This window comes from Python bivittatus, unplaced genomic scaffold, assembly GCF_059951505.1.
Source record: "Python bivittatus isolate LINGU-HERP-01145 unplaced genomic scaffold, Pbiv_v1 ctg000480_np1212, whole genome shotgun sequence".
Taxonomy (NCBI): Eukaryota; Metazoa; Chordata; class Lepidosauria; order Squamata; family Pythonidae; genus Python; species Python bivittatus.
This window is the reverse complement of record NW_028277075.1, coordinates 81,027,782-81,053,947: the sequence shown is the minus strand read 5'-3', so window position 1 is coordinate 81,053,947 and position 26,166 is coordinate 81,027,782. Positions and strand designations below refer to the sequence as shown.

Sequence of the window (26,166 nt, the reverse complement as noted above, 5' to 3'; positions counted from 1 at the left end):
TCACATCATCAATAAATACAAGAGAACCAGTTCCATTGGCAGCCATACATGCCCACGCCATGACACTACCACCACCATGCTTCACTGATGAGGTGGTATGCTTAGGATCATGAGCAGTTCCTTTCCTTCTCCATACTCTTCTCTTCCCATCACTCTGGTACAAGTTGATCTTGGTCTCATCTGTCCATAGGATGTTGTTCCAGAACTGTGAAGGCTTTTTTAGATATCGTTTGGCAAACTCTAATCTGGCCTTCCTGTTTTTGAGGCTCACCAGTGGTTTACATCTTGTGGTGAACCCTCTGTATTCACTCTGGTGAAGTCTTCTTTTGATTGTTGACTTTGACACACATACACCTACCTCCTGGAGAGTGTTCTTGATCTGGCCAACTGTTGTGAAGGGTGTTTTCTTCACCAGGGAACGAATTCTTTGGTCATCCACCACAGTTGTTTTCCGTTGTCTCCTGGGTCTTTTGGTGTTGCTGAGCTCACCGGTGCGTTCCTTCTTTTTGAGAATGTTCCAAACAGTTGTTTTGGCCACGCCTAATGTTCTTGCTATCTCTCTGATGGGTTTGTTTTGTTTCTTCAGCCTAATGATGGCTTGCTTCACTCATAGTGACAGCTCTTTGGATCTCATCTTGAGAGTTGACAGCAACAGATTCCACATGCAAATAGCACACTTGAAATGAACTCTGGGCCTTTTATCTGCACATTGTAATTGGGGTACTGAGGGGATATCACACACCTGGCCATGGAACAGCTGAGAAACCAATTGTCCCATTACTTTTGGTCCCTTACCAAGTGGGAGGCACATATGCAAACTGTTGTAATTCCTACACCGTTCACCTGAGTTGGATGTACATACCCTCAAATTAAAGCTGACAGTCTGCAGTTAATGCACATTGTGTTTGTTTCATTCCAAATCCATTGTGGTGGTGTATAGAGCCAAAGATGTTAGAATTGTGTCGATGTCCCAATATTTCTGGACCTGACTGTATATGGACAGAACACCCCTTTCAGATTCTCTGATGTGTTGGGTATCACATTGGCACTGATACTGGCTTTCCTCTTTCTTTATGAAGCAGACAGTAGACTCAGTGATTCTGTAATGCTCTTGAAACAGATGCTGTGCTTCTTACCTTCTTCCTTAAGGGTAACACTTTTCAGCAGAGCATTCCAAAAAACATTTACTTATCATTGCAGGAAGCACAAGACCATATGAAGCAAGCATGTTGCATTTATTGAGACTTTCATATATGAAATAATAAAAAAAAAACTCTAACAAATGCAAAAAAATCAAATTTTGAGGCATCTTCAGAGTATGAGGTCTAAGTTATAGTTTATTTAGCTTATGTCTAAATCCAGCTCTGTACTGCTAATATTAATGTACTTTTCTTACTACTGCTATTAATAGATTTGATTAGACATCAGCATTTCTTATTCTTTAAAACCAAATAACAGAGTAAATAATAGGAAAATAATTAAAATCTGATTTCTGATAATGTGTTCTTATACTTTTGTTTTGAATAAAACATTAGCAATAATATGTTAATGTTTTAGTCATCTCTCCACTGTGTCAGAAAAAATAGTCAAAATTATATGGCAGAAATGAAATTATATGGCAAGTTGCCTTCAGTTTGTGGATTTAACAAAGTTGAATCAATTAGACAGAATGTCTCACCTCCAAGTTAAACAATGTCATCTCTCTGAAGACATAGGCAGGATTTCCTTCTTCTGAATGACAGGTGACTTGGAAATTCCCATATAAGGAGCTTCCACCAGGCTCAGGCCAGTACTGATGACATTTTACCTAAAGTCAACAGATTATTATTGTTGTTGTTGTTATTGTTATTATTGCTACTGCTAGTACAAAAGTTTCTCCATACATTTCTAAAGCTAGATTTCCTCCTGATTTCTTGTACCTCTTCCTGATCAATATATGAAATACATGAAGCATGCAATAAGGTTCAAAACCGAATGTATTACACAACTGTTTTGCACAAGCAATCCAATGACAGATCCATAAAGCATGTTATCTCAGTTAGGATGCTTCATTTATTCATATAATTTGTTATACAGTATATTGCAAGTGGCAGCAGTGAGAGCCAGTGTGACGTAGCGGTTGTAGCAGTTAAGGTGCTGGATTAGGAGCAGGGAGACCCAGATTGTAGTCCTCCCTTAGGCACAGAAGCAGGCTGGGAGACTTTGGGTCAGTTACACTCTCTCAGCCTGAGACCGTGAAGTAAAAAATATCTATCTACTAATCCGCACTAGCCCTGGTGGTAGATCATGGTTCACACGGTCCATAACCTTCAATAAAGAGGGTCTCATCCTGCAGTGGACTGATTTGGGATGATAATAATAATGATGATGATGCAAGGACATCACACTCAAGCTGCATACACTTTCTAATTAAAAATTACAAGCACTTTTATAGTTATACATACAAACTCAAAAACAAAACAAAACAAGGTTTTCCTGCAATTAAATTTATGTTGATGCTGCAGATTATTTTCAGAAACCTAGTGGTTATATTTTGTTTAAATGAACAGTTTTTCTTCACATTTTATACACTACATTTAATATAGGAACACATGCATTTCATACTATTGGAAATGATGCTATCTACCATTTGATTGGCACTATAATTATGTATCATAATACTGAACTGATATTACCAATTTCTTCACTCTGCAATATGTTGCTCAAAGCAGTTAATAATAAATGGAAGGCCCAACATAAAATATTATTAAATACATATAACCATTCATGTTCTCAAAACAGGCTCAGAAAAAGGAGATAGAACAGGTCCCAACCCCCTCCAAAATCTATTGAACACCTATTATTGTCTTTCTAAATGTTATCCAAGAATTAATTCAGTGCACTTTCTGAGGAACTACTAACATATTAACATACAATTTTACCTCATTCAATTTGTGAAAATGATTAAAAATGACAAACACCAATGTTTAATCAAGTAATATTTAAAGCTCAAATATCTTCACAGTTTAAAAACAACAAATTTCTAAATAAAATCCAGCCACTTGCATCTATTAGTTGTAAGAGTTACAGTTAAGGACTTACTCTGCCCCTTTCCACTTGAGTGGTTAACATAACCACCATAGATGAACTTTGTTCCCAGGTCATCTGCCAAAAATCTGGGCAAGTGTTGGGTAGAGGACCTTGACAAGCAATGTATTTATTGATTATACTAGAAGAAGGAATTTCCATCTAAAAATAAAGACATTTGCAAAACACATTTAGAAATGTCAAAACTTTGCATGCTCTTGATTAGATCAAATTTAATTTCAGAGAAGGTTAGAAAAAACAGTTAAAACAGACATGCAAGAGCTTCTGAATCTACAGTGAACTGCAGGAACTTTGGCCAGTTTGTAACTTATTGAAGTACCTTCAAATACTACTCTAAGTAACTCTTTCTGTAGCTTTTAAATCTAAAATGTTAAGCTATTTCACCTTGGAAACAGAAAACAGAATCAAAGAAAAAAATATAAATGCCAACTCACATTTATATAATTTGCATTGATGTAATCATCATTACTGTTTAAAATGACCCGTGTAGCATCATCTGAAATAAATATAAACATATTTAATTTTCTAAATCACAACTAAAGAAAATATGTTTACTTATATACATAAAAGTACTTACAAGGCGAAATGTCTCTGTATCTATTTTTGGAAATGTTTTGAGGTAATTTGGCACAAGACATTGTCATCCCAGGCTTCTTCCTATAAAGTTGCTAAATAGCAACAAATGATTAGATAACAAAAACAGAATATCAGTAATGGGATAGCATATGCAAGTAAGAAAACAATTCACAACCATATGTTCCTGCTTGCCTACATATTGCAAAATAGAAATAATCAAGATTATTATTATTTATTATACTGATATTGCACTGCAAGTCAATTAAGGACCCTTAATTGTATGCAATTAAAACATCAATGGTAAAGATTTTTAAAAAATTAAAAACTTAGTAAAAATAATATAAAAATAATAAATGACACCAGTCCCTGAACGCTCTATAAAATACCTGTTTAAAGCTGTTTGCGGATGGCAGTTAGGGAGGAAGCCAATCTAATTTCAACCAGGAGACCTTTCCAAAGGCCAGCTCTATCACTGAGAAGCAGCACCTCCTGGCCTTAGCCCCTTTCACTTCCTGAAGGTGGGGACCCACAAGCTACTTCTTCTGAAATGTTCATATAAATTCGGCTAATTCTAGATGGAAGATGTAGTCCTAAATGTAACCTGATACTAAGCCATAAAAGGCTTTATAAATTAAGACTAGCACTTTAAGTTTCACTCAGAAGTTTACTGGTAACCGGTGCAGGGTCCATAGCACATGTGTAATGTGCTCCCATTGTCTTGTGTTAATGAGTCCATGGGTTGTTGTGTCCTGGACCATTTGCACCTTCTGAGTGGTTTTTAAAGGCAGCTCCAAGTACATGTTACAGTAGTCCAGATGGGTGGTGATAAGGGCATGAGTCACTGTAGTAACGACCTCCCACTCAAGATAGGCCACAATTGTAGCACTGGGTAAAGCTAGTCAAAGGTCCCCCTGGCTATGGCCTCCACCTGCTCTTCAAGGTGAATCCAGGAGGACCTCCAAGTCATGGAACTGCACCTTCAAGGGTAATACTTCCCCATCAAGAGACAACACTGGAGCAGACAGAGAGCCTTGATGAGCAACCTATAGGTCTGTCTTGCTTGGGTTTAACTTTAGCCAGTTCTGACTCATCCAGCCCCTCACAGGCACCAGGACATGAGTTCAATGGCATCTCCAGCTTGGCCCACCTATACAATGAAAAACTGAGTATCATCAACAGACTGATATTAAAACACAAACCACAGAAGGACTTCCCTGCTCCTTATATGGCTTCATGTGGATACTAAAATCTAGAGGGGAAATGACTGATCCCCTTAGCACTATATAGGGGAATGACCACCAGGCCAAACTCTGTTCCCCTACAACCACCAAATGGAATTTTCTGGTGAAAAAGAAGCAGAACCACTGCAGCACAGCACCCCCAATTCCTAACTCCTATAGACAGTCCAGAAGGATACCATGGTTGCTGGTATCAAAGCCTGCTGAGAGTCTAAGATGATCAGGATGGGTGCACTCCCCCTATCTAAGTCCAGGCAAAGGTCATCCACTTGAGTGACTAATGCCATCTCTGTCCCATGCCCAGGTCTGAACCCTGCGTAGAAAGGATCCAGATAATCCATTTTTTGCTTTGTGGCTGGTCGCCCACTACTGTCTTGACAATCTTCCATAAAAAAGTGTAGGTTGAAAACTGGGCAGTAGTTATATATCAACTCTGAATAAAAGGAGAGCCTCTTAAGGAGGAGGCACACCTCATCCTCTTTCAAAGCCACCAGCAAACCCCCTCCCACAATGAAGGACTGATAACCTCCTAATAATAATTCCAATAATCATCTCCCCCTGCCTGCTTGCAGGAGTCACAGGGGCAAAAGATCCAGCCTGCAAGTGACAGTGGACATCTTAGAAAGCATCCTATCTACTTAATCAGAAGTCACAGGCCAAAAGGAGTCCCAGATATATAGCAAGACAACACCTCAGTCATGATCCTGAATTCTGATCACAAACAATCAAGAATCTCAGCAACTTCACTGGCAAAGTGCTATACTAATTGGTCTCAAACACAGTCATGTTGGAGCTCTTGATACTGTATTGGCTCCTCCTCAAAAATAAATGACCTACCTTAAATAACACTACCTACTGATTAATAAAAAAGGAGAAGTGAAAATGAAGGACCCAGCAGGGCAGATTTCAGACAGGGCAACATTTCCAACCTTACTGAGCTACGTCTCAATTAGACATGTCAAGTCTGCCTGTTCATCCATCACCAATTCATGGACTGATGAAGTCATATTACAGATAGACCTGACACTGACCAGCAGCACCTGATAATTTGGTCATCTGGACCAACAGATGGGGTTACCATGTCTGAAGTTATGCCACCAAAGTCTCCTTTCCCATGGAATGGTCACCCAGTATCCTCTGATATCAGCCTATAGGGTAGACCAGACTAAGAAACCAATGCCATATAGATCTAAAACTATTTTTATTAGAACAGTTATAGTAAAAAGAATCCTGCAAGACTGAATGCGCTTCCCTCGTCCCTCACTTTATCTTTGTATGAATTAGGGAGGGGCCTGTCAGGCATTTTCTCAAGTTAGTTTCTTGGAATGGGCTTCAGCCACATTTGTCTGGTCACTGCCTTGGTAATGGCTTTTCCCACTGTCCTTCAAAATCATTCTCTATGCCCTCTACACCTGACATATCTCCCTTGGCCCAACAATACCAGAGTTGACCTACAGTGCTCCTCATGCCAGTTGTTCATTTCTCTCTGCTCCTCCCAAGCTACTTCTGAACAGATGTAGCCTTTTTGCAATGTCAGATACATTGAAAGAACAAACAAACGAATGAATAAAACTGAAAGTGCAGTCCTGGAAAAATAAACTGTCTACCTCTGCCTTAAAGCATACTTTTTAGATTAGACCAAGATAACATCTGACCTACATTTGCATATATGCATTTCAATATGCTTCGTAATGGATATAGGTATTTATAGAGCTTTGTAGTAACTCTGTAATCATTGTAAGATAATACTCTTATTTTATTCAATTGGGGATATATAAAATACTAGCTAAGGAGCATTCAGAGAAACTTGCCTACGTTTATTAAAAACTTTACCTTCAATGGGAGAGCTTAGATTAGTTAGATACTTATGCTTTCTTAAAAATTTAAGAAAATAATTTAAATGAAGCAATGCAAATTGTTTTCCAGGTATTCCTTGTCCTAAATTGAATCTATGGCTTTTAAAAAATCTAAAGTTCTCAGCTACAAACTACACAGTGAACATAATTTTCAGAAATACATTACTTACATCAAACTGAGCCAAGACTGTTCCAGTGATAAGCCCTTCTGCTAGCTGAAACATTGATTCTCTCAGAACATTGTCATCCTGGTGAACTCCATCAAGTGGGGACTTCTCAGGTATGTACTGGAAATCTGGCTCACTTTCTAGCTTTTCTTCTACGACATCATAAACAGCTATAATATACCAAAAGTAGCAGAATTACTAAAAAAAAAGGAGTCAAAATGTCTATCTTTTTGTGACTGAAAACAAATATATTCAGACAATGTTTCTGTTGAAAACACAAGGTTATAGCATGGTATAAAAGATCTAAGTTGTAAGTACTGTGAATAAAATTAAGTGAGAATACTGATCAATTTTTGCTATGCAAAACTAAATGTACGTGGTAACTTTCAATGTACAGTAAACTGCTACACAATTCTATTATAAAATAACAGTAGAAGAAAATAGAAACACGGGCTTCAAAATAACAGGAAAGAACAGAAGTAGAGCTACTTTAATACTTTAAATGAGAAACCAACTGTCTTTGGCTCTCTCCATCTGATGCCCAGCTGGCAGCATACTTCTCAACTCATTTTAATCAAACTGGTCAGATAAGAATTATAACTTTAAGAACTGGTGCTTGAACTCTTCCCCACCCCTCACCCCATTCTTCCCCATTTTCCCATCTCCTCTTCTTTGGATATTAAGTTTTTTAGACTGGAAGCTGGGAGACACTGACTGATCTATTACTGATATTTGTACATTATTCTTGAAACCTTTTGTGACTAAAGAAAGAAAAAGGCTCCAAATACTGAAATTATCATTATATTGTACCATTTAAAGTATTATAGTGGAATATAGTTACTTTGGTCAACTGATAAGCTACTAAAATCAAGTGAGTTACAACTAAAATCTAATTCACATATACCATCAGCATCAACATGGGACTCAGCTTCAGGTGTGATGCCTCACTGGCATAATACATGGACGACAGGCCAACACATGCAGTAACTTTTCTGTATGATTACGCTCTCTCTGGGTGGGAATTCTGCACACATGAATGCTTCCTACATCCATATAATGTACTCTTAAGAGTCTTACACAAAACCTACACAATCCAAAACTAGATATAATATTCACAAACATTTTATAAAACGATATAAACATGTTCAGTCTAATATAACATCATATATATTAGCAGCTTTTGGTCTTTAAGCTTCCAAAAAACATGTGAAAGAGATTGGTGTATTGGACTCAGCGCAATATCCTTTTTCTATAACAGACACAGGGCTTTCTACATTGGGGATATCTCCTCCCACTCACTCTGAGGAAGGGCTAGAAGAGCCCAGTGATGCTCTCTGTGGAAGAAGATAGCTCCATCCCCAGTTTTAGAAACGACAAGCCACAAGGGGAGCTTAAAGGACACGACTTAACGACTGAACAACAACAAAAATGTACAACTGGTTGCTGACATTGATGGGACCAGCAATATTTTTTGGGGTGTGTGTGTCAATGCTACACTAGATTGGATGCCCTGTCTCTGCTGTAGAGAAAGACCTTCACAGGGAGTCCAATTTAATGTTTTCTTCCAATGGACACAGAACATTTGATAGTGGGTTATATCGGAACTATCCCTGAAGGTGGGTCCCTACTCTTTTCTTAGAAGTATTTTGTGCAGTCCCCTCTGACTGAAGGATGCTTCAGTTGAGATGTTAAGAATTAAACTATAGCCTTTTATAAAGGAGGATATGGAGGGCCTTGTGATAACTCCACAGACGTCTCCTAGAGTGGTTATTAGTATGGAGGCAGCTGCTTTGTATGGACAAATATAAAGAAATATTTATACAAAATATAGTAAGTTAAAGACGAATGATAGTTATGTACATGTACAGGTGAAACTCGAAAAATTAGAATATCGTGCAAATGTTCATTTATGTCAGTACGGCAACTCAAAAGGTGAAACCAATATATGAGATAGACGCATTACATGCAAAGCGAGATATGTCAAGCCTTACTTTGGTATAATTGTGATGATTATGGCATACAGCTTATGAAAACCCCAAATTCACAATCTCAGAAAATTAGAATATTACATGACATCAATAACACAAGGATTGGAAAGAGAACAATATCGGACCTCTGCAAAGTATAAGCATGCATATGTACTCAGTACTTGGTTTGTGCCCCTTTTGCAGCAATGACTGCCGCAATGAGGCGTGGCATGGATGCTATCAGCCTGTGGCACTGCTGAGGTGTTATGGAAGACCAGGATGCTTCAATAGCGGCCTTCAGCTCCACTGCATTGTTCAGTCTCATGTCCCTCATCTTTCTCTTGGCAATGCCCCATAGATTCTCTATGGGGTTCAGGTCAGGCGAGTTTGCTGGCCAATCAAGCACAGTAATCCCATGGTCATTGAACCAGGTTTTGGTACTTTTGGCAGTGTGGGCAGGTGCCAAGTCCTGCTGGAAAATGAAGTCAGCATCCCCATAAAGCTCGTCTGCGGAAGGAAGCATGAAGTGCTCCCAAATCTCCTGGTAGACGGCTGCATTGACCCTGGACTTAATGAAGCACAGTGGGCCAACACCAGCAGATGACATGGCTCCCCAAATCAACACAGACTGTGGAAACTTCACACTGGACTTCAAACATCGTGCATTGTGTGCCTCTCCATTCTTCCTCCAGACTCTGGGTCCTTGGTTCCCAAATGAGATGCAAAAGTTGCTCTCATCAGAAAAGAGGACTTTGGACCACTGGGCAACAGACCAGTTCTTTTTTTCTGTAGCCGAGGTAAGACGCTTCTGACGTTGTTTGTTGTTCAGGAGCAGCTTGACAAGAGGAATACGACATTTGAAGCCCATGTCCAGGATCCGTCTGTGTGTGGTGGCTCTTGATGCACTAACTCCAGCCTCAATCCACTCCTTGTGAAAGTCCCCAACACTTTTGATTGGCCTTTTCCTGACAATCCTCTCCAGGCTGCGGTCATCCCTGCTTCTTGTGTACCTTTTTCTACCACACTTTTCCCTTCCACATAACCTTCTATTGATGTGCTTTGATACAGCACTTTGGGAACATCCAACTTCTTTTGCAATTACCTTTTGGGGCGTTCCCTCCTTATGGAGGGTGTCAGTGATGGTTTTCTGCACAACTGTCAGGTCAGCAGTCTTTCCCATGCTTGTGATTCCTACTGAACCAGCCTGAGAGACCATTTAAAGGCTCAGGAACCCTTTGCAGGTGTTATGGATTCATTAGCTGATTAGAGTGGGACACTTTGAGCCTAGAATATTGAACCTTTTCACACAATTCTAATTTTCTGAGATTGTGAATTTGGGGTTTTCATAAGCTGTATGCCATAATCATCACAATTATACCAAAGTAAGGCTTGACATATCTCGCTTTGCATGTAATGCGTCTATCTCATATATTGGTTTCACCTTTTGAGTTGCTGTACTGACATAAATGAACATTTGCACGATATTCTAATTTTTTGAGTTTCACCTGTATTAGAAATAAATATATATGTACTTGAATTATATTTACACTAGACAAGTACATATAGAATTGTAACAGTTGTAATGATATACCATACTTTTTTTCTCTCACCCTTTTTAAAAAATACTCTTTATGTGTTGTTTCTTTTTTTGAGAATGTATGTATTTGCATTATAATTATTTCTGTGTGGTTTTTTTCATTTTCTTTGTTACTATTTTAAAATTAAAAAATCAATAAAAAAGTATTGGAGGCAGCTGAGATACCTGCACTTCTAGTGGACTAGGCCATAATTCCCTGTGGTGTAGGCTTATTCTGAATTTCATAAGTTAGTTTGAACAAGCCTTGAGTCATCTGGATTTCATAGCTGGCAAGGCTGTAAGGAGCCTCTCAAAGACTCTGGAATCCTTTGTTCTTCACAAGTAGGTCCTGATAATCTGTGTGATCTCTAGTTTGTGCCAGTATTTTTCTAGTTAAGGATAAAGACTGAGTCTAGATGCAGAGTAGTGATATCTGGCTGAATGACATAGAATGCTTTGTCACTCAAAAGTTTATATCTCATGGTCAACTGGCTGAAACTTTATTGTTGCTGTGCACAGGGGCTTGAAGAACTAGCTGGAGGCTCCATGATGGATAGTGGTGAATCATGGGTAACCTTAGTATGGAATCTCCTGATGTGAGGAAGGGCTGAGAGGGGTCCCATGTTCCTTGGTGTCAGAACCACTTGATTGCAGACCAAAATCAAAGTTCATCTGTACTAAGGTCAGGACCTGGGATGTAGAGGCTGACACTGGTAAGATTTCTTTCCTTTTGTCCCATCTGCAGAAGGTGTACCAAGTGAATTCTTATATGTGGTGGTGGATTTAGGATGCTGAGATGGTCTGTATGATTTGCTATTGTATCCTAGGCTGCTGAGATGGTCTTACTCAATCCCCAGGCATGTAGCTGTAATCAACTGGGGTCTAGGTAGTTGAATCTCGTTTGGCTCAGCAGGTCTGCTTATGCCAGAAGGCTCCATGGATCTGGATGCTGACAGGTTATTAGGTCCAAATAACAAAGCCTTCCAGGGCAATTGTGAGCTAAGTATCAGATCTGCTCTCCACTCTTATACTATTCTGTAGAGTCTGAGTATTAGTGAAAATGGGGTGGCGGGGGAAAGCATATAGTAGGCTCTGAAGATATTTGTTTCCTCTGCTTCCTGGGTTGGATAGTATGAGATGAATCGTTCCACTCTGCAATTAGAGGAAGTTTCTAGGAAGTCCATTACTGGTCTTCTAACCTTTGTAACACAATTTCTTTGAACATCTTGGGACAAAATCTCCATTCAGCAGGGTCCAGATCTTTATGCTACCACTTTGTGGATCCCTTGGGTATGTTTGATCAGGAGATAAGGTAAATTTTCTTTGGTTCAGCACAGGAGTTTATCTCTTTCATTAGCTGTCTTGATCTACTGCCTCACAGTAAGCTTTGGTGGTCACATTATCTATTAAGATGAGGACATGTTTGCCTCTTAGGAGACTGGAAGTTGCTCAGAACTAGGCCTGCTGCATGGAGTTTATTCTGCTTTGGGTTTCCTCTTCTGTTCAGACTCACTGAGTTACTATCTTAGGCAATGTGCCCACCATCACAGAGCCTGGCATCTGTGATGAGGCAGACCTGGTGAGAAGGTACATGTTCCTGCCCTTGGTTAGGAGTTCTAAGAGCATCCTTTACTTGGATTGCCATGTCTTTCTGGAACCTTTGGGCTATAATGTTCTGGAATGGGACAAGCATCCACTGGTGGGGACTTGAGTGGAATTTTGTTCATGATTTTGAGTCTATGATGGCAACCATCTGGTTTTGGAGACTGGCAGGAGTTATAGGATTCAGGTAGCCAGTCTGAAGGACTGGCAGAACTAATTGCTGGATAGTCTCCTCTCCTCTGACAATCAAATTAGGCCTTTTTCTGTGGCCAGAATCTTGCCCAGGTGCTGGTGTCGATATGCTGGTTTAAGGATGAAGAAGTCTTGACTTCATTTTTCCTCTGCCTAATTAATCCATATCCCCTTCATTAATATCTGGGAACCAACATTAAGCTGAATAGGACTCTTAACTGGTAGTGGGTGCCTATGTGATGGAAAGCATGAGCGAGGAGGATCCTGGAATGGAGCTTAACAGTTACAGGGAGGGGGAGAGACATTCCAAGCATCTCCTCAGCCCCCAGCCATAGCGTGTGAAAGTGAAGGAGAATGGCCCCTCCCTAAGGGATTCAGGGTTACAGTTGCTGTTGCTGGGGGTCAGAGTTAGTCTGGCAAGATTCTGTCTAATAGGTGTAAGTTAATAAAGTAACTGAGCTGTTCCTGGATTGTCTTGCTGTGGTTCTTGGGCTGAACCTGATAGCCTGGTATGCAAACCCCGGGCACTTTCTATGAAATGGATGGACTGGGATGTTGAGATAGCTCTCTTGCAGATCAGCAAAGCCAGGGCATTTTCTTTCAGGAGGCACTCTAGAGTGGATCCCAGAGTTTCCATCCAGAATTTTCAGTGTTTGATGTAGCAATTTACTCATTTCAGGTCCAGGATAAAAATGGAATATAAATCTGAGACTCTCTTGCCTCATGGGACCTTTCTTATCACCTATATGCTTAGAAGATGATTTATGGCCTTCAGTGCCAGGCAGTGTTTGGTCAACAAGTGTGACCTGTAACCATATCTGACCAGTTTTAGGACCATTTTGTTTGAAATTATGTGGAGCCATGGATGGACAAGAGGCTAAGATCTTTTATTTGCATTTCTCCTTTTACTGTTAGGGGAAAACATTTCCTCATGTTAAGGTTAAGGTTGGTGTAACTTATTTTGGGCTCTCTTCCCCTCACTTCTGTGGTCCAAGGGTCTGTTTGGGATGCAGTAAGAGCAAAAGAAATAAAGATGGAGCCTCATATCCTTTTGTCATTGTTTTTATTTTTTCTTAGGGAAGATTCTCTTAGTCTTGATTAGGACATCATCTAGGGCCTCTCTTAACAGTTTGCCATCTTTGCACAGTCCCAATATATATGACAATTTTGATTTAGAGTCCATATTCTTCAGCCATTCTGAAATTGGGGATGGGGCTTTCTTCTTCCACAAGAAGCACTATCAGAATCTTCTAGACCTGACTCTGGACTGAGTGGGAGGGAGATAACTCCGCTGTTGGAAAGGACTAGTTGACTACATGTTGAAAAGGCAAAATGGCAAAATGATAATTACAAAAAATATAAATAAAACAAAACCAAAAGCAACCAAGTGACTACAAGAATGCCACATTTCAACATTTTCCTCTGGGTATTGCTTGTTTTTAAGAAATAAAAACAATATTCATAAGTCCAGATGTTTACTAACATCAAAAGTCACACAAGAGGTCTTCACTTAATGCAAGTAACTGTCCCTATGTTCTTATAGTCTTCAAATCTGCTCCAGAAGATTACCCCAATCCTTTACGGCAGATCTAGGAATCACACAGTAGAGAAGCATCTCCTGCCCAAGATTTGAGCAGGGGAAAAGAAAGGATGTAAGTGTTTACTAGATTTCATGGTATTATCATTTAACAATTACCCTGCATATGTTTCCTATCTGAAACAGCATGCGTTTGACACTTATGTGCCAGACAGTATTTGTGGAAAACAAGCATATTTTATTAGTACTGGTTAGAACAAAAACAAAACTGAAAAAAATGTGGAGGAGGAAATTATGGCTTTTGCTAAATTTTACATTTCAAGGTCTTTCATTTAAACTAATGCTGCATTTAGCACAGTTTGGCAAATTAAAATAGAACACATTGCCAAATTTCTTTCTAGTGGCTATGATACAGTAAATTGAATTCAAAATGTATATACGAATAACGGGTTAAACTTATACTCTCTTGCCTGTTGACCTAAGTGCAGCAATTTCAACCTGCTTAGCTCCTTTTATTTCTTATATTTTTCTACTAAATGTTCCTATATTGTCACCGAGCAGTAAACCAAAATTAAGTATCTCATATTTTATCAACAAGATGCCAGAACAGGCTACCTATAAGCTTATTAGGAAAATGTTATATTCATCTGGGTTAGAGAAAAAGTTAAAAATGAGATAGTTAAATGTAAAATGCATTGGTTCAGACTGTAAGTCAGATTAGGTTCAATGAGACTTACTTCCAAAGAAATGAACATAAGACAGCATTCTTAATTTTGGAACACTAATTGCCCAGAGCTAAAGTAGCTATAAAAAGGAAAGAAAGCTTTCTTTTTAAAAAGTGGAAATTTTGCTTAAGTGATGAAAGCACAATAACTTTCATTAAGAATAATAAGATGAGCAACAATATATTTCTACAAATAATAAAAGAAACAATTATGAAAAGATCAGAAGCAGGAACTAGACAAGGGCAGCTATCCAAAGATGATTAAATTGGAATCCAATCACAGAAAATAACTGCTAGAAAAAAATCTATGGTTTGATGCATTCAAAATATTAGTCACTTCTAGTCACCCATTTCAGTTAATATCACCAGAAGAGAATCAAAAAATGTTACACAATGCTCCAGGGAAGTGAAACCTCTTCTCTAATGGAAAGACTAATATTTCTGGATGTTTCTTTAGGGGAAAAAGTAACTTATGTAAAGATACAGTAGGCATATGCATAAAATTATTAATGAATAAGCAGGAAAAATTCTCTCTAGGGACATAAAGTTTTCCAGTGAAACTGAACAGCTTTAGATTCAGGCTGGGAAAGAAAGAACACTATTCACGTATCAATTCAAGGAATACAAAGCAGCAAGCCATGATGATAACCATGGATTTACAAAGCTCTTTAAACAAATTAACATAAGATTATTTCTGGGTTCAGAAGTAGTAATTATGCATCTCCATACCTCTGGCTAGGGAATTCTGACTGAGGGCCTATATATGGAATTCTCAGAAGCATCTGTCAGACCAATAATGGAAAGAGAATGATGGCCAGTTTGATCTAGTGGTTAAGGCTCCAGGCTAGAAACCAGGAGACTGTGAGTTCTAGTCCCATCTTAGGCATGAAAGCCAGCTGGATGACTTTGGGCCAGTCACTCTCTCTCAGCCCATGACATCACGCTCAGGTGACAAGCCGGTCAGTCAATTTCTGTCATAACCAATGGATCAGTATTTGGTTGATCCGGGAAAAAAAAAAAAGAAGTGGACTGTGCACCTGTGGGAAAAACGTTAGGAAGAAAAAAAAATGATGCACTATGTCTGATCTATTAGATTTTATTTTAATACTGTTAAAATTTGGTTATTAATCATATTTTTATGTTTAAATCTCAAGAAATGGGATTAAGGGGCTGCATCAAAATATATATTTCCTCTTATCACTAACACCACCCATTCTTCTTCCCTCTATCACTTTATCTGTCCAGGGAGTTACAGGACACTCTAGGGTAGATTTGGAGTGCCTACAGGAGTGGAGAGTATAAGAAAATTCTGTTGTATGTGGAATTGTTGTAACAATATTGGAAGTAATCTAATGATACATTTGATAATTTTTAATACCACCTTCCTGGCGAAGGATTTAGAACTATTTACAATAATCAGAAAAAAGTAGCCACAATATCAACAATGTCAGTAATGATGACTGCTTCTATGCATAGTCTATGTCCAAAAGATGTTATTGAAGAAATGTCAGATGAAGAACCAATTTTTCTGACAAGATACGATGGTATCAAAAGTGGATTTACAACTGACAGGCCAAGAGAATGATTTAGAAAAGGATGTTTCACTGGATCTACAAAAGAAATGGCTGAGGTTTTAAAATTTAACAGGGAAATACAAATGAAAAACCAAGAGAGTGACAAACCAAGAGAAATAATTTTTTTCCCTATTGGCTTTACAAAAGAGGCTTGTTAAAGGCTTGAAAACTCATTGTGATGGGACAAAGAAGAAATGAAAAGAAATCAAATCCTATGACAATATTTGAATGAACTAAAGATTAAGACTGTTAGAAGTAAAAGGAAGGAATGTAAAGTTGGTTTATTTGATCAAGGTTAAAACAAGATCAAGTTGTTACTTCTGGCTACCCTTTATGGACTTTCTGCTGACACTAGGACTGAAAAGATGAAGTTTTATGGATTGTTTATAGATAAGAGATGGGATATCTGGAAACCATCAGCCTCCTGGACTTTTTCTTTTCTTTTGGTAATGCTTTGCATAGTTTTCATGTTTTATGTAATTCTGTATATATTTACTGTTTTAACAGATCTTGTGAGCCGCCCAGAGTCCCCCATTAGGGGGAGATGGGCAGAGATAAATCAAACAAACAAACAAACAAACAAATGATGAAGAGATAAATGTTAGTAACTTTAGAGAGGGTGAAGAGTTACTAAATTTGTTTATACTTGTGATGAAGGTTGGAAGCCACTTCTTTATATATTTCTTTTCTCTTTATTATATTCTTACTTTTCTCTTTCTTCTCTTTTTCTTTTTTCTTGTACTTTTTCTCTTTATTCTCTTCTCTTTAAGTTTAGTTTGTATTAGATTTTACTATTATAATCAAAATTCTTAATAAAAATTATATACCTAGAACTATTTACAATTCTAAGTAATGTTTTCAAACTAAGTAACAATGATTCCAAAGTAATAAGGCATAAAGATGAAAGCAAGTTACTTATGTTGTGTAATTAAATTAATTTGTCCTAGAAGTGTAAGGCTACATATCTAGAATGTTCAACAATCTCAACATTTGAACTAGCACATTAGAACAATTACATAATAGTACACAGAACTATTTAACCTTTGTGCACCCTACTAGAGAGAGGGCAAATACTGACTGGGCTGTTTTTCTTTTTTATACAGAAAACCAGCTGATATTTTAAATAACACTAAAGGAGAAACAATGGGTAGATAAGGAGAATAGACAGTATAAATCTAATAGCAAATGCTCTAACAGAAGCAAGTATAACAAAGGAAAAAGAAGCAAGCTTTGTACAGATAAAATTACTCACCATTGGGTCGAACTAGGAGTACAAGTTCCCCTGAGTGCCGCTCACAGCTAGCTTTAATAAACATAACAACTTGATCATGGGTATGTTCTGATATATCCCTGCCATTGATCAGTACGACCTGGTCTCCTTCATTCAAACGAGGGACACAAACATCTGCCTGCAACATGAAGCAAACTTTATTCTAGAGAACATCAGAGGTAAGAATTTGCCTTTTCTTTTTAAATTAACTGCTTAAAGATCACAAAATTGAGATATTAAAAAAATATGGACATAATGCTAAATCACAGTTCAGTGTACAAATGCCTGAACTTATTTAATATACTTTTTCCACTGCAGTACAGCTCTGGGAAAGATTTTGGAAGCTTTCACTTAATTTTTTTTATGAATTGCAGCTTGTAGTAGCATGTGATCCTGGACAAAAAAAAAAAAGCAAGCTTCAAATAATACTTTATGAAATGGACTTCTTTTCACTAACCATAATTTAAGATACCAAAAACACATTGAACTACACTTATTCAATAACAAAAGCTTTTAATATTTCCTTCATGACTGTGCTTGAAGAGGAAAAGCAGAAGAGTATACTCAGTATCATAATACTAAGTTATGTACTTCATTATTACAGATCTAAGTACAGCTGTTAAAGAATCCAGTTTAAGTCATATCAAAATAAGAGTTTCAAAAATATTACTTACTTGTTCATTATTTACTTCTTATATTTATATATTGCCTTTCCAGAAAAAGTTACTAACATTGACATTTCTTTAGATTATCCTAGTAAGTTCTAAAATATTTTTTCTGTTTAAGAATAAAATTGGACACTGGAATAAGGAAATCAAGGTAAATTAGATAAAAAAGGGGAAATTGTACAATAACTTTTCAGAGCTTCCTGATACAATCATTTAACATATTATCCACAGATAATTTTGATTGTTCAACTAGCAACGCCCAGGAATAATTTGTTTAATACAATAGGAATTTTAACTGAAATATAATAAGGATAACCCTTTATCTATCCCAGCCCCTGATCTTTAAGGCAAACATCAAGGTTAGTAGCTTTTGATTGTCCTGCCTACCAACAATTTGTGTAATGTCATTTTAAAAGTATCTAAGTTAGTGGGCATCATCACAGCTAAAGATACATAAAGTACTTATTTTTTTATTTTACCCCTCTAAATTTCCCTGCATTTAGTTCTATCGGAAGACCCCCTAATATTGTATAAGAGGGAGAAAAAGTTTTCTCTGCATTTTCCATACCATTCTTGATTTTATACTCTTACACAATATTCACTTTACCCACTGTGTTTCTAACACACTGATTAAGCATTATATAGGATATTACAGAACTAGGAAACTGGAGCAAGGCAAATATAAACACAGTATGGTTTCTAAGGGGACCTAAATGTTTATAAATAGTGCACATTGGTCGAGATATAAAGAAGGGGGGAGTTATAAACCAAACACCTATTTACTTTTTGGTGCAACTTCTTTTACTTTTTTTTTCCTGTTCCATTTGTTTTTCTTTTCTAATATGCATAAACAACAAGTAACAATACAGTGAAGACCTTAGTATTAAGTATTAAACTCAAGATAGAAACTTGTATTACATAACAAAATAATTTAATGCACTTTGCAGCTCTAGAGGTACAATTTAAGCAACTTTATGTTTATTAACATTATCATTTCAGAAACCATAGTTAATACTGATAAAACCTTTTTCTTTATCTTTAAAGGTTTATGTTACCTAAATTATCATAGTATTAATAATCTCTAGTTAATATAGGTAGACCTCGCTTAATGACTGCCCTGTTTAGTGACCATTCAAAGTTATGATGGCACTGAAAAAGTAACTCTATGACTGGTTCTCGCACTTACAACTGTCACAGCATCCCTGCAGTCACATGATCAAGATTTGGGCACTTCACAACTGGTGGATGTTTATGACTATCGCAGCATTTCGCAGTCATGTGATTGCCATTTGAGTGCTTTACAGCTGGCTTCTGACAAGCAGAGTCAATTGGGAAGCTGGCAGTAAAATCGCAAATCACGCAGTAAAATCACAGGTCATGCTCACATGATGTCTCGCTTAATGACTGTGGGTGATTCACTTAACTGCGGCAGAAGTAAGGTTATAAGTCTGTCAGTTACATTTTGCTTAGTGACTGTGTCGCTTAGCGACAGAGTTGCCAGCCCCAACTGTAGTCGCTAAGCAAGGACTACCTGTACTGTATAAATACCATTGTACCCAAATTACATGAGGTATTACTTGTGTCTTGTCATACAATAAAGCATTAAAAAAAAAAAAAGAACTAGGAAACTGGGAAGTAAAAAAAAAACCCCTTTGATACATGAAGTAAATTATGAATTCTTACACATCAAAATACTATAGAGTGTCCATTTCCAGTTTTATGATGATGCATTAGAATTCCCTGTTATAAAGGTAACAATAAAGAAATCAAGTTAAACAAAGTATGTATTGTCAAAGGCTTTCACGGCCGGCATACGATGGCTGGTGTGGGTCTTCCGGGCTGTGTGGCCATGTTCTTGAAGTTTTGTTTCCTAACGTTTCGCCAGCACCTGTGACCGGCATCTTCAGAGTGCAGGAGCACAGACAGGAGCAGGTCACAGGTGCTGGCGAAACATTAGGAAACAAAACTTCAAGAACACGGCCACACAGCCCGGAAGACTTAAACAAAGTATGTTAAGCATACACATCATTGCAAACATTCTCTAATCAGACTTACAGGTGTTCCAGGGGCCACCCTAGACACTATGACAGGCATCTTCTGGTCATATCCACCCTTTGAAAGAAAGATAAATAATGAAAAGATATAAAGAACTGAAAGTATTCAAGTAATCAAAGATATGACAGGAAGTTTTAATACCTTTACATTGAAACCAAATCTGCCATTTTCATCAGGTCTTATTCTAATCAGAACAAGATTGTCATGAGGAATCCCACCATTTGGCTGAAAATGAAAACAAAACATTGTTTATACTTACACCAACTTCCATTAAAGAGCCACAGCTAAATTAAAAAAAAAAGATCTATAATTTCTCTTTACTAAACTCATTATTTCCCCTTCTAATGATCAGAGCTCAATTGTTTTTCATGAAGGTTTGGTCATATAAGCAGAAAATTACACAGGGAAGATAGAAAGAGAACGTGTAATCTGGTTTTAAATATAGTAGGCTCCAGTGGAAAACAAACCAGCAAACTTAGGTTGAGCCTGTCTGCTTCTCAGAGTCCTTCAACTTTCTGAAACAGATTAAGGATATGTAGAAAGGAAGGAGAATCTTTTCCTCTGGCAGACAGACATGGCCAAATATTCAAAAACAAGGATCCAGTATTTGGGATGTAAGACAAGTGCCTATAGATTCTAGTTTATTGTAGTATCCCATTGCTAGGGGAAAACAGTGTGCAGGAACAGCAATATGTAGCTAATACAATATTAATATAAAAGTATCATTTAATAGATTTATAAATTACAGTAATTTAAATCAACATACACAAGCCCTATAGTTATTAATTTGTTTAAATCAAACAAGTTTGAAAGAGAACCTTACAGTAGATTTTTCAGGAGATGAGGAAGAATCATCATATGTTTCATTTATATGGTTATCCAATTCTAGCTGTGAATGTGAATAATGAATTTGGTTCCAACTATTCTTTTTAGATTGTTTAGGTGGCAGTGCAGGTGGTTGGCCATCTATAGGGGTTTCTTGAGATCTATATATAACATGAAAAAATAAAAAGATGTTTTGAAAGTTTATTTGCATGTTAAAAAGAATGCATCTCTACGACAACTTCAGAACAATATAGTGTGTGAATTATAGTACAAGTCCGCAGCAATCAACATAAATAACCAATAGAACAGAAGATAGTATCTAAAAATAACATGAGTAGAAGCTGCTTAGGGGAAAAAAAGCTTTCCTATTTACTTCTGTCCACTGCAGCCCACTGCATCTTTGAGAAGTTCTTCTCAAGATTGCAAGGGACCCAAGTAGGATTGCACATATGGCATAAGGCATTGCAGTGGGAAGAAACCAGGTAGATGTAGTTTACACAACAACTGTAATTTCTGCATAGAAGTTGTCTAAATCTAGGCCAGCCTTTCAGTGAAGAGACTCATTTTTGTATTTTTACATATTGTTTATATTCATGATTTCAGTTAAAAATTAGGAAAAAATGGAATGCAATAAAATGTTATTTTGTGCTCAGATTCTTAGCCTGTCATACTCTGTTTCATTTCCCTCCACCTCAGTTTCCCAATCCAGTCAGTTTTCCACTCCCACTTAATATGTATAGTTCTCCCTAGATTACAGATTCTTCCCTTTGTGCTTTTATTTTGGTTTATGTGTAAAGGTGTGTATGCCTATACTTCTGAGGCTTCCCAGAACATAGTAATACTCTTGTAATAGATGATTTTTCCTAAGTATGGACAGGCATACACACTGAGACTGAGTTCATTATTACATATAGGATGATTTCATAATACAGTTATTTCTAGAAAGTGTTCCCCCCCTTTTTAAAAAACAACAATGTATTTTCACTAAGAAATAGTATTTTAATTAATCTTCCTAAATTAAAAACTTACAATTAAAATTAGGGACAACCTAGGATTAGATCTCAGAAATACCTTCTTTTGATCCTTTTTTTTTTTTTTTTTAAAGAACTATCCTATATACATATTAGAGAAGGAATTTTGTTTTAAAAGGTTAACTCTGTTACTTTTGGCTGGTGTGGGTCTTCTGGGCTGTGTGGCCGTGTTCTTGAAGTTTGAAAGAAAGTTTGAAAGAAAAAACCCTGCCTAATCCCCAGGAAGATACACACAGATGCTGACACCAAAACAAGCAGCCACTCAGTAACTCAACCCCCCACACACATCCCCAATCCCCCCCTTCCCCCCCCAGATCTCTATAAATACCCACAAAAGGGTCACATCACTCTGGGCACAGAGAGAACTGCTCCTGTCTGTGCTCCTGCACTCTGAAGATGCCGGTCACAGGTGCTGGCGAAACGTTAGGAAACAAAACTTCAAGAACACGGCCACACAACCCGGAAGACCCACACCAGCCATCATATGCCGGCCGTGAAAGCCTTCGACAATACATCTGTTACTTTTATTTGGCCATATATTCTACTATAGGGTTTCTAGTGATATTCTTAAGCAAGCATCCAGTTTGTCATGTGCTTGCATGACAAAGAATGACTGACTTTCATTTCATTAGGAAAACGCCTGGGTTCCCTCTCTGGCATTTTCCAAAGGGGGAGGGCATTTATGTTGTTTGTGGCAATCTCAAATTAAATGATAGACAAGTTGTTTCCAGCTATGTCCATGAGGAATCAGAAGGGGAAGTAGAGATAGTTAAACCATAAACTAGGAATGATGAATTATCCAAACACACCTAAATCTGCCCTTACTGAAATCCAAATGCACTAGTAGAAATCTTTATGAAGTGTCTTGTGAAAAACAGTGTTCAAAGTTGGCCTGATAATATACTATTATTTTATAATTTGACAAGTCTGTACAGTAGTTCATCTATAGTTTACACAAGTTTCTAGACATTCATGCATCTAAAGTCCTAATGACAATTCATTTATTCACACTGCAAAACTGATAATTTCTATACAAATCTCATAACATATTCAACTAAAAATAATTGCAGTTGTCACTGACTCACTTTCAAACTCATTTAAATTAGCATGTTTGTGAATTTATTATTCTCCTATAGAAATGCAAGATACAAATTATTTCACATATTACTAATGATTCTCCTCCAATGTACCAATCAGTATGTATTACTTAGCAACTCTTCTTCCCAATTTTAATTTGTTAACTGATTAAATCCTGACATTACATTTCTGTTACATAATATTCACAACACTATTCATGTTTAAATTCATTATTTTTCAAATGTGACAAGGTAATCAAAGTTTTCAACATACACGCATGTACCCAAAACTGGATTAGTTAATATAATGCTAAGGTTCCAAGTGTAATTCACTGTAATGCATTACCATAATAAATTGTGAGGACTAAGAATAAACTAGGCAAAAAACCTTCCTAATTTTATATTTGCCCAGTCAGCTTTTAATTTCCTTATGAATGTTTAAAACAAAGAATGTTTAAGTGGACTATTTTGAGTCAAAGTAGCTCTTTGTATTGTTTCATTCAGCGATGTGCATAATCAAATAAAAAATGAAAACATCCTATTCAGGTAAGTTCTATGACACATAGATCTGATACTATATCTTTGAATGTTAACCTATCTCTCAAGTACAAATAATGTGTTAGTATAATAATATGGATTGTATTAATTTTTTCTATCACTTTCTTAACAGGTTAAATCTATGGTATTCCGACACACTAATACTGAGACATGACACACTTTCTTCAAGGGGAAAATGAGAAACCATTTCTAATTGTTATTTAACATGTATTTAATAATGGATATGGATATTTGACCACACTATTTTACACTCTTAAAAATAATTACAGAACTATAAGGTAGATAAATATTATCTCCTACTGTACATTACAAATGGAGGGGTGGTATGGTTGCTAGATTGCTTATATGAAGCTATCTGATAAATTTATGAGATTTGAAGCATGGTTCTTCTCAGTTATTATACTATATATTTATATTGTATCTGAAATGAAATCCCTTATGCTACACCTGTTTTTGCTTACAAAGCAATAATTAAATATAAAAATGAGATCTGCCAACCTTATAGCTTATATGGAAGAAATTAAGGACAGACTATATGTTATAGCAGCACAAAATGTCTTTGCAGGATTACAAAAATCAAACTTACGGTGATGATTCTAGAATTATACTATTGGCCTGTGTAGAAGAAGGCGACCGATGATTTGCAAATACCTCACTGGGTGAAGTATGGACTACATGGTCTACTAAATGTCCAACTGAAGATGGCCGTAAACGGTTTCCCTCTTGAGTAAATGTGGAGTTGCGACTAAGCATGGAAAGAACAGTTATTCATTAATGGTAAACCTATTAGTAAAGATTTGTAAGTTCTGTGCTTTTAAATTGCTTTAACAGTATTTCTAAGAAATAGCAAATCAGTTTCTATAAATTCTATTGTCTGCACTTCTAAATGCATGCTTTCAACAATTCTTTCTGACTGGATATGTTCTCCATCAGTGTGAAAAGTAGTCAATTAGTAGTAATACAACAAAGTTCGTAAAAAATAGGATATTAGAAGTCAGTAAGACATTTGCAACCACAGTACTGAAGGCAATCACTAACCCTGACTGACATCTATATAAATGATATATGTAAAGCATGCATCAATGGATAAGGGACTAACATGAATCCTAAACTGTTACAAGTCCTAATATTATAGCCATTGCTAGTATCAATAAAGCTAATATAAATATTCATTATACTATTTTCTCTTCTGAAGGATTTCTGCAAGTCAAGTACAAATCAAGGTAACATGCCAAAAAGCACTGAGACAGGCAATTCTTTTTTATATACTGTATATAACCTGGCCTCCTTCCTTTTCATGTAACTTGCCACAAAAAGGGGAAGCTGAGAAATAGCCACACAAAGAATAAAGAGGACCTCCCTGATTGTGGTTTAGCTTATACAGGAAGCAAAATGAATTACCTTTATAGTTAGGTAATGAGTATTTGTGCACAGAGTTCTGAGCTCAGAAACACGGTCTTCTGCACAGTTTGATCCTTTAAGATTCACTATTTATGTAACTAAATTATAGAAGACTGGAAGTTCCATTTGAACAGAAACAGAAACCTGGCTAGATATAATGTTAAAACTATAGTTCAGTTATGTAAATGGCCTGGATAAACTATAGGTTCATGTATCGCTTTTCTTCTTGTATCACTATGAGAGAAATTTGGAAACATCCACTTCCTAGTTTAAATGAAACAGTTTGCCATGGTTAGCTTAATCTACTGCTTATTTAAACAAGTTAGAAACAAACAATCTCACTTTCCTGTTCACTTTCTCGTTTCCAATTTTCTGCTCCTCACAGCATGCTAGAGGGGATAAGCCTATGTAACCTAAAGTAAACCCAGATTATCCACACTGTGTTAAATTATGCTGTAATATAATTTTCAAGCAAAGCCACAATGTAACCAAGAAATTAAAGGCATAAACTATATGTTGTTCAAAACAGAACACACTGATTTAAGATTAATTTCATTTTATCAAAATAAGTAATATGACTTGAATGAAGCAAATATAATCAAATTCTATTTCTAGATGCACTTACTTGGGAGTAAGCGCATTAAATACAATGAAACGCACTTGATACAGGAGACATTACACAACTATTCTGTACAACACATAGAAAATTCTTTAAAAAAGGATTTAGATATAATTAAGATTAGATATTATACACATAATATTAAAGGCAACTTTAACTTCATCCTTAATGACGCTGTAGTTCTCTTTATACAGTGGGGCACAAAAGTATTTAGTCAGCCACCAATTGTGCAAGTTCTCCCACTTAAAAAGATGAGAGAGGCCTGTAATTTTCATCATAGGTATACCTCAACTATGAGAGACAAAATGAGAAAAAAAATCCAGAAAATCACATTGTTTGATTTTTAAAGAATTTATTTGCAAATCATGGTGGAAAATAAGTATTTGGTCACCTACAAACAAGCAAGATGTCTGGCTCTCACAGACCTGTAACCACTTCTTTAAGAGGCTCCTCTGTCCTCCACTTGTTACCTGTAGTAATGGCACCTGTTTGACCTTGTTATCAGTATAAAAGACACCTGTCCACAACCTCAAACAGTCACACTCCAAACTCCACTATGGCCAAGAC

The 26,166-nt window shown here is 36.9% G+C and overlaps 1 protein-coding gene across 4 annotated transcripts in view; it reads right to left on the bottom strand.

The window, feature by feature from the left end:
* The window catches only part of PTPN4 (protein tyrosine phosphatase non-receptor type 4), a 107,597-nt gene that overhangs the window by 14,681 nt on the left and 66,750 nt on the right, over positions 1-26,166 (bottom strand). For 3 of the 4 annotated variants that reach the window (XM_088146412.1, XM_088146414.1, XM_088146413.1), the window contains 10 exons: positions 24,166-24,324; positions 20,913-21,075; positions 20,231-20,314; positions 20,090-20,146; positions 17,349-17,505; positions 6,928-7,094; positions 3,665-3,755; positions 3,522-3,583; positions 3,082-3,228; positions 1,679-1,807 (listed from right to left, as the gene is read on the bottom strand). In XM_088146412.1, coding sequence (XP_088002538.1) covers positions 1,679-1,807; positions 3,082-3,228; positions 3,522-3,583; positions 3,665-3,755; positions 6,928-7,094; positions 17,349-17,505; positions 20,090-20,146; positions 20,231-20,314; positions 20,913-21,075; positions 24,166-24,324 — 1,216 coding nt within the window. The remainder of the gene's footprint in view (positions 1-1,678; positions 1,808-3,081; positions 3,229-3,521; positions 3,584-3,664; positions 3,756-6,927; positions 7,095-17,348; positions 17,506-20,089; positions 20,147-20,230; positions 20,315-20,912; positions 21,076-24,165; positions 24,325-26,166) is intronic. The other variant, XM_088146415.1, reaches the window with a different exon arrangement.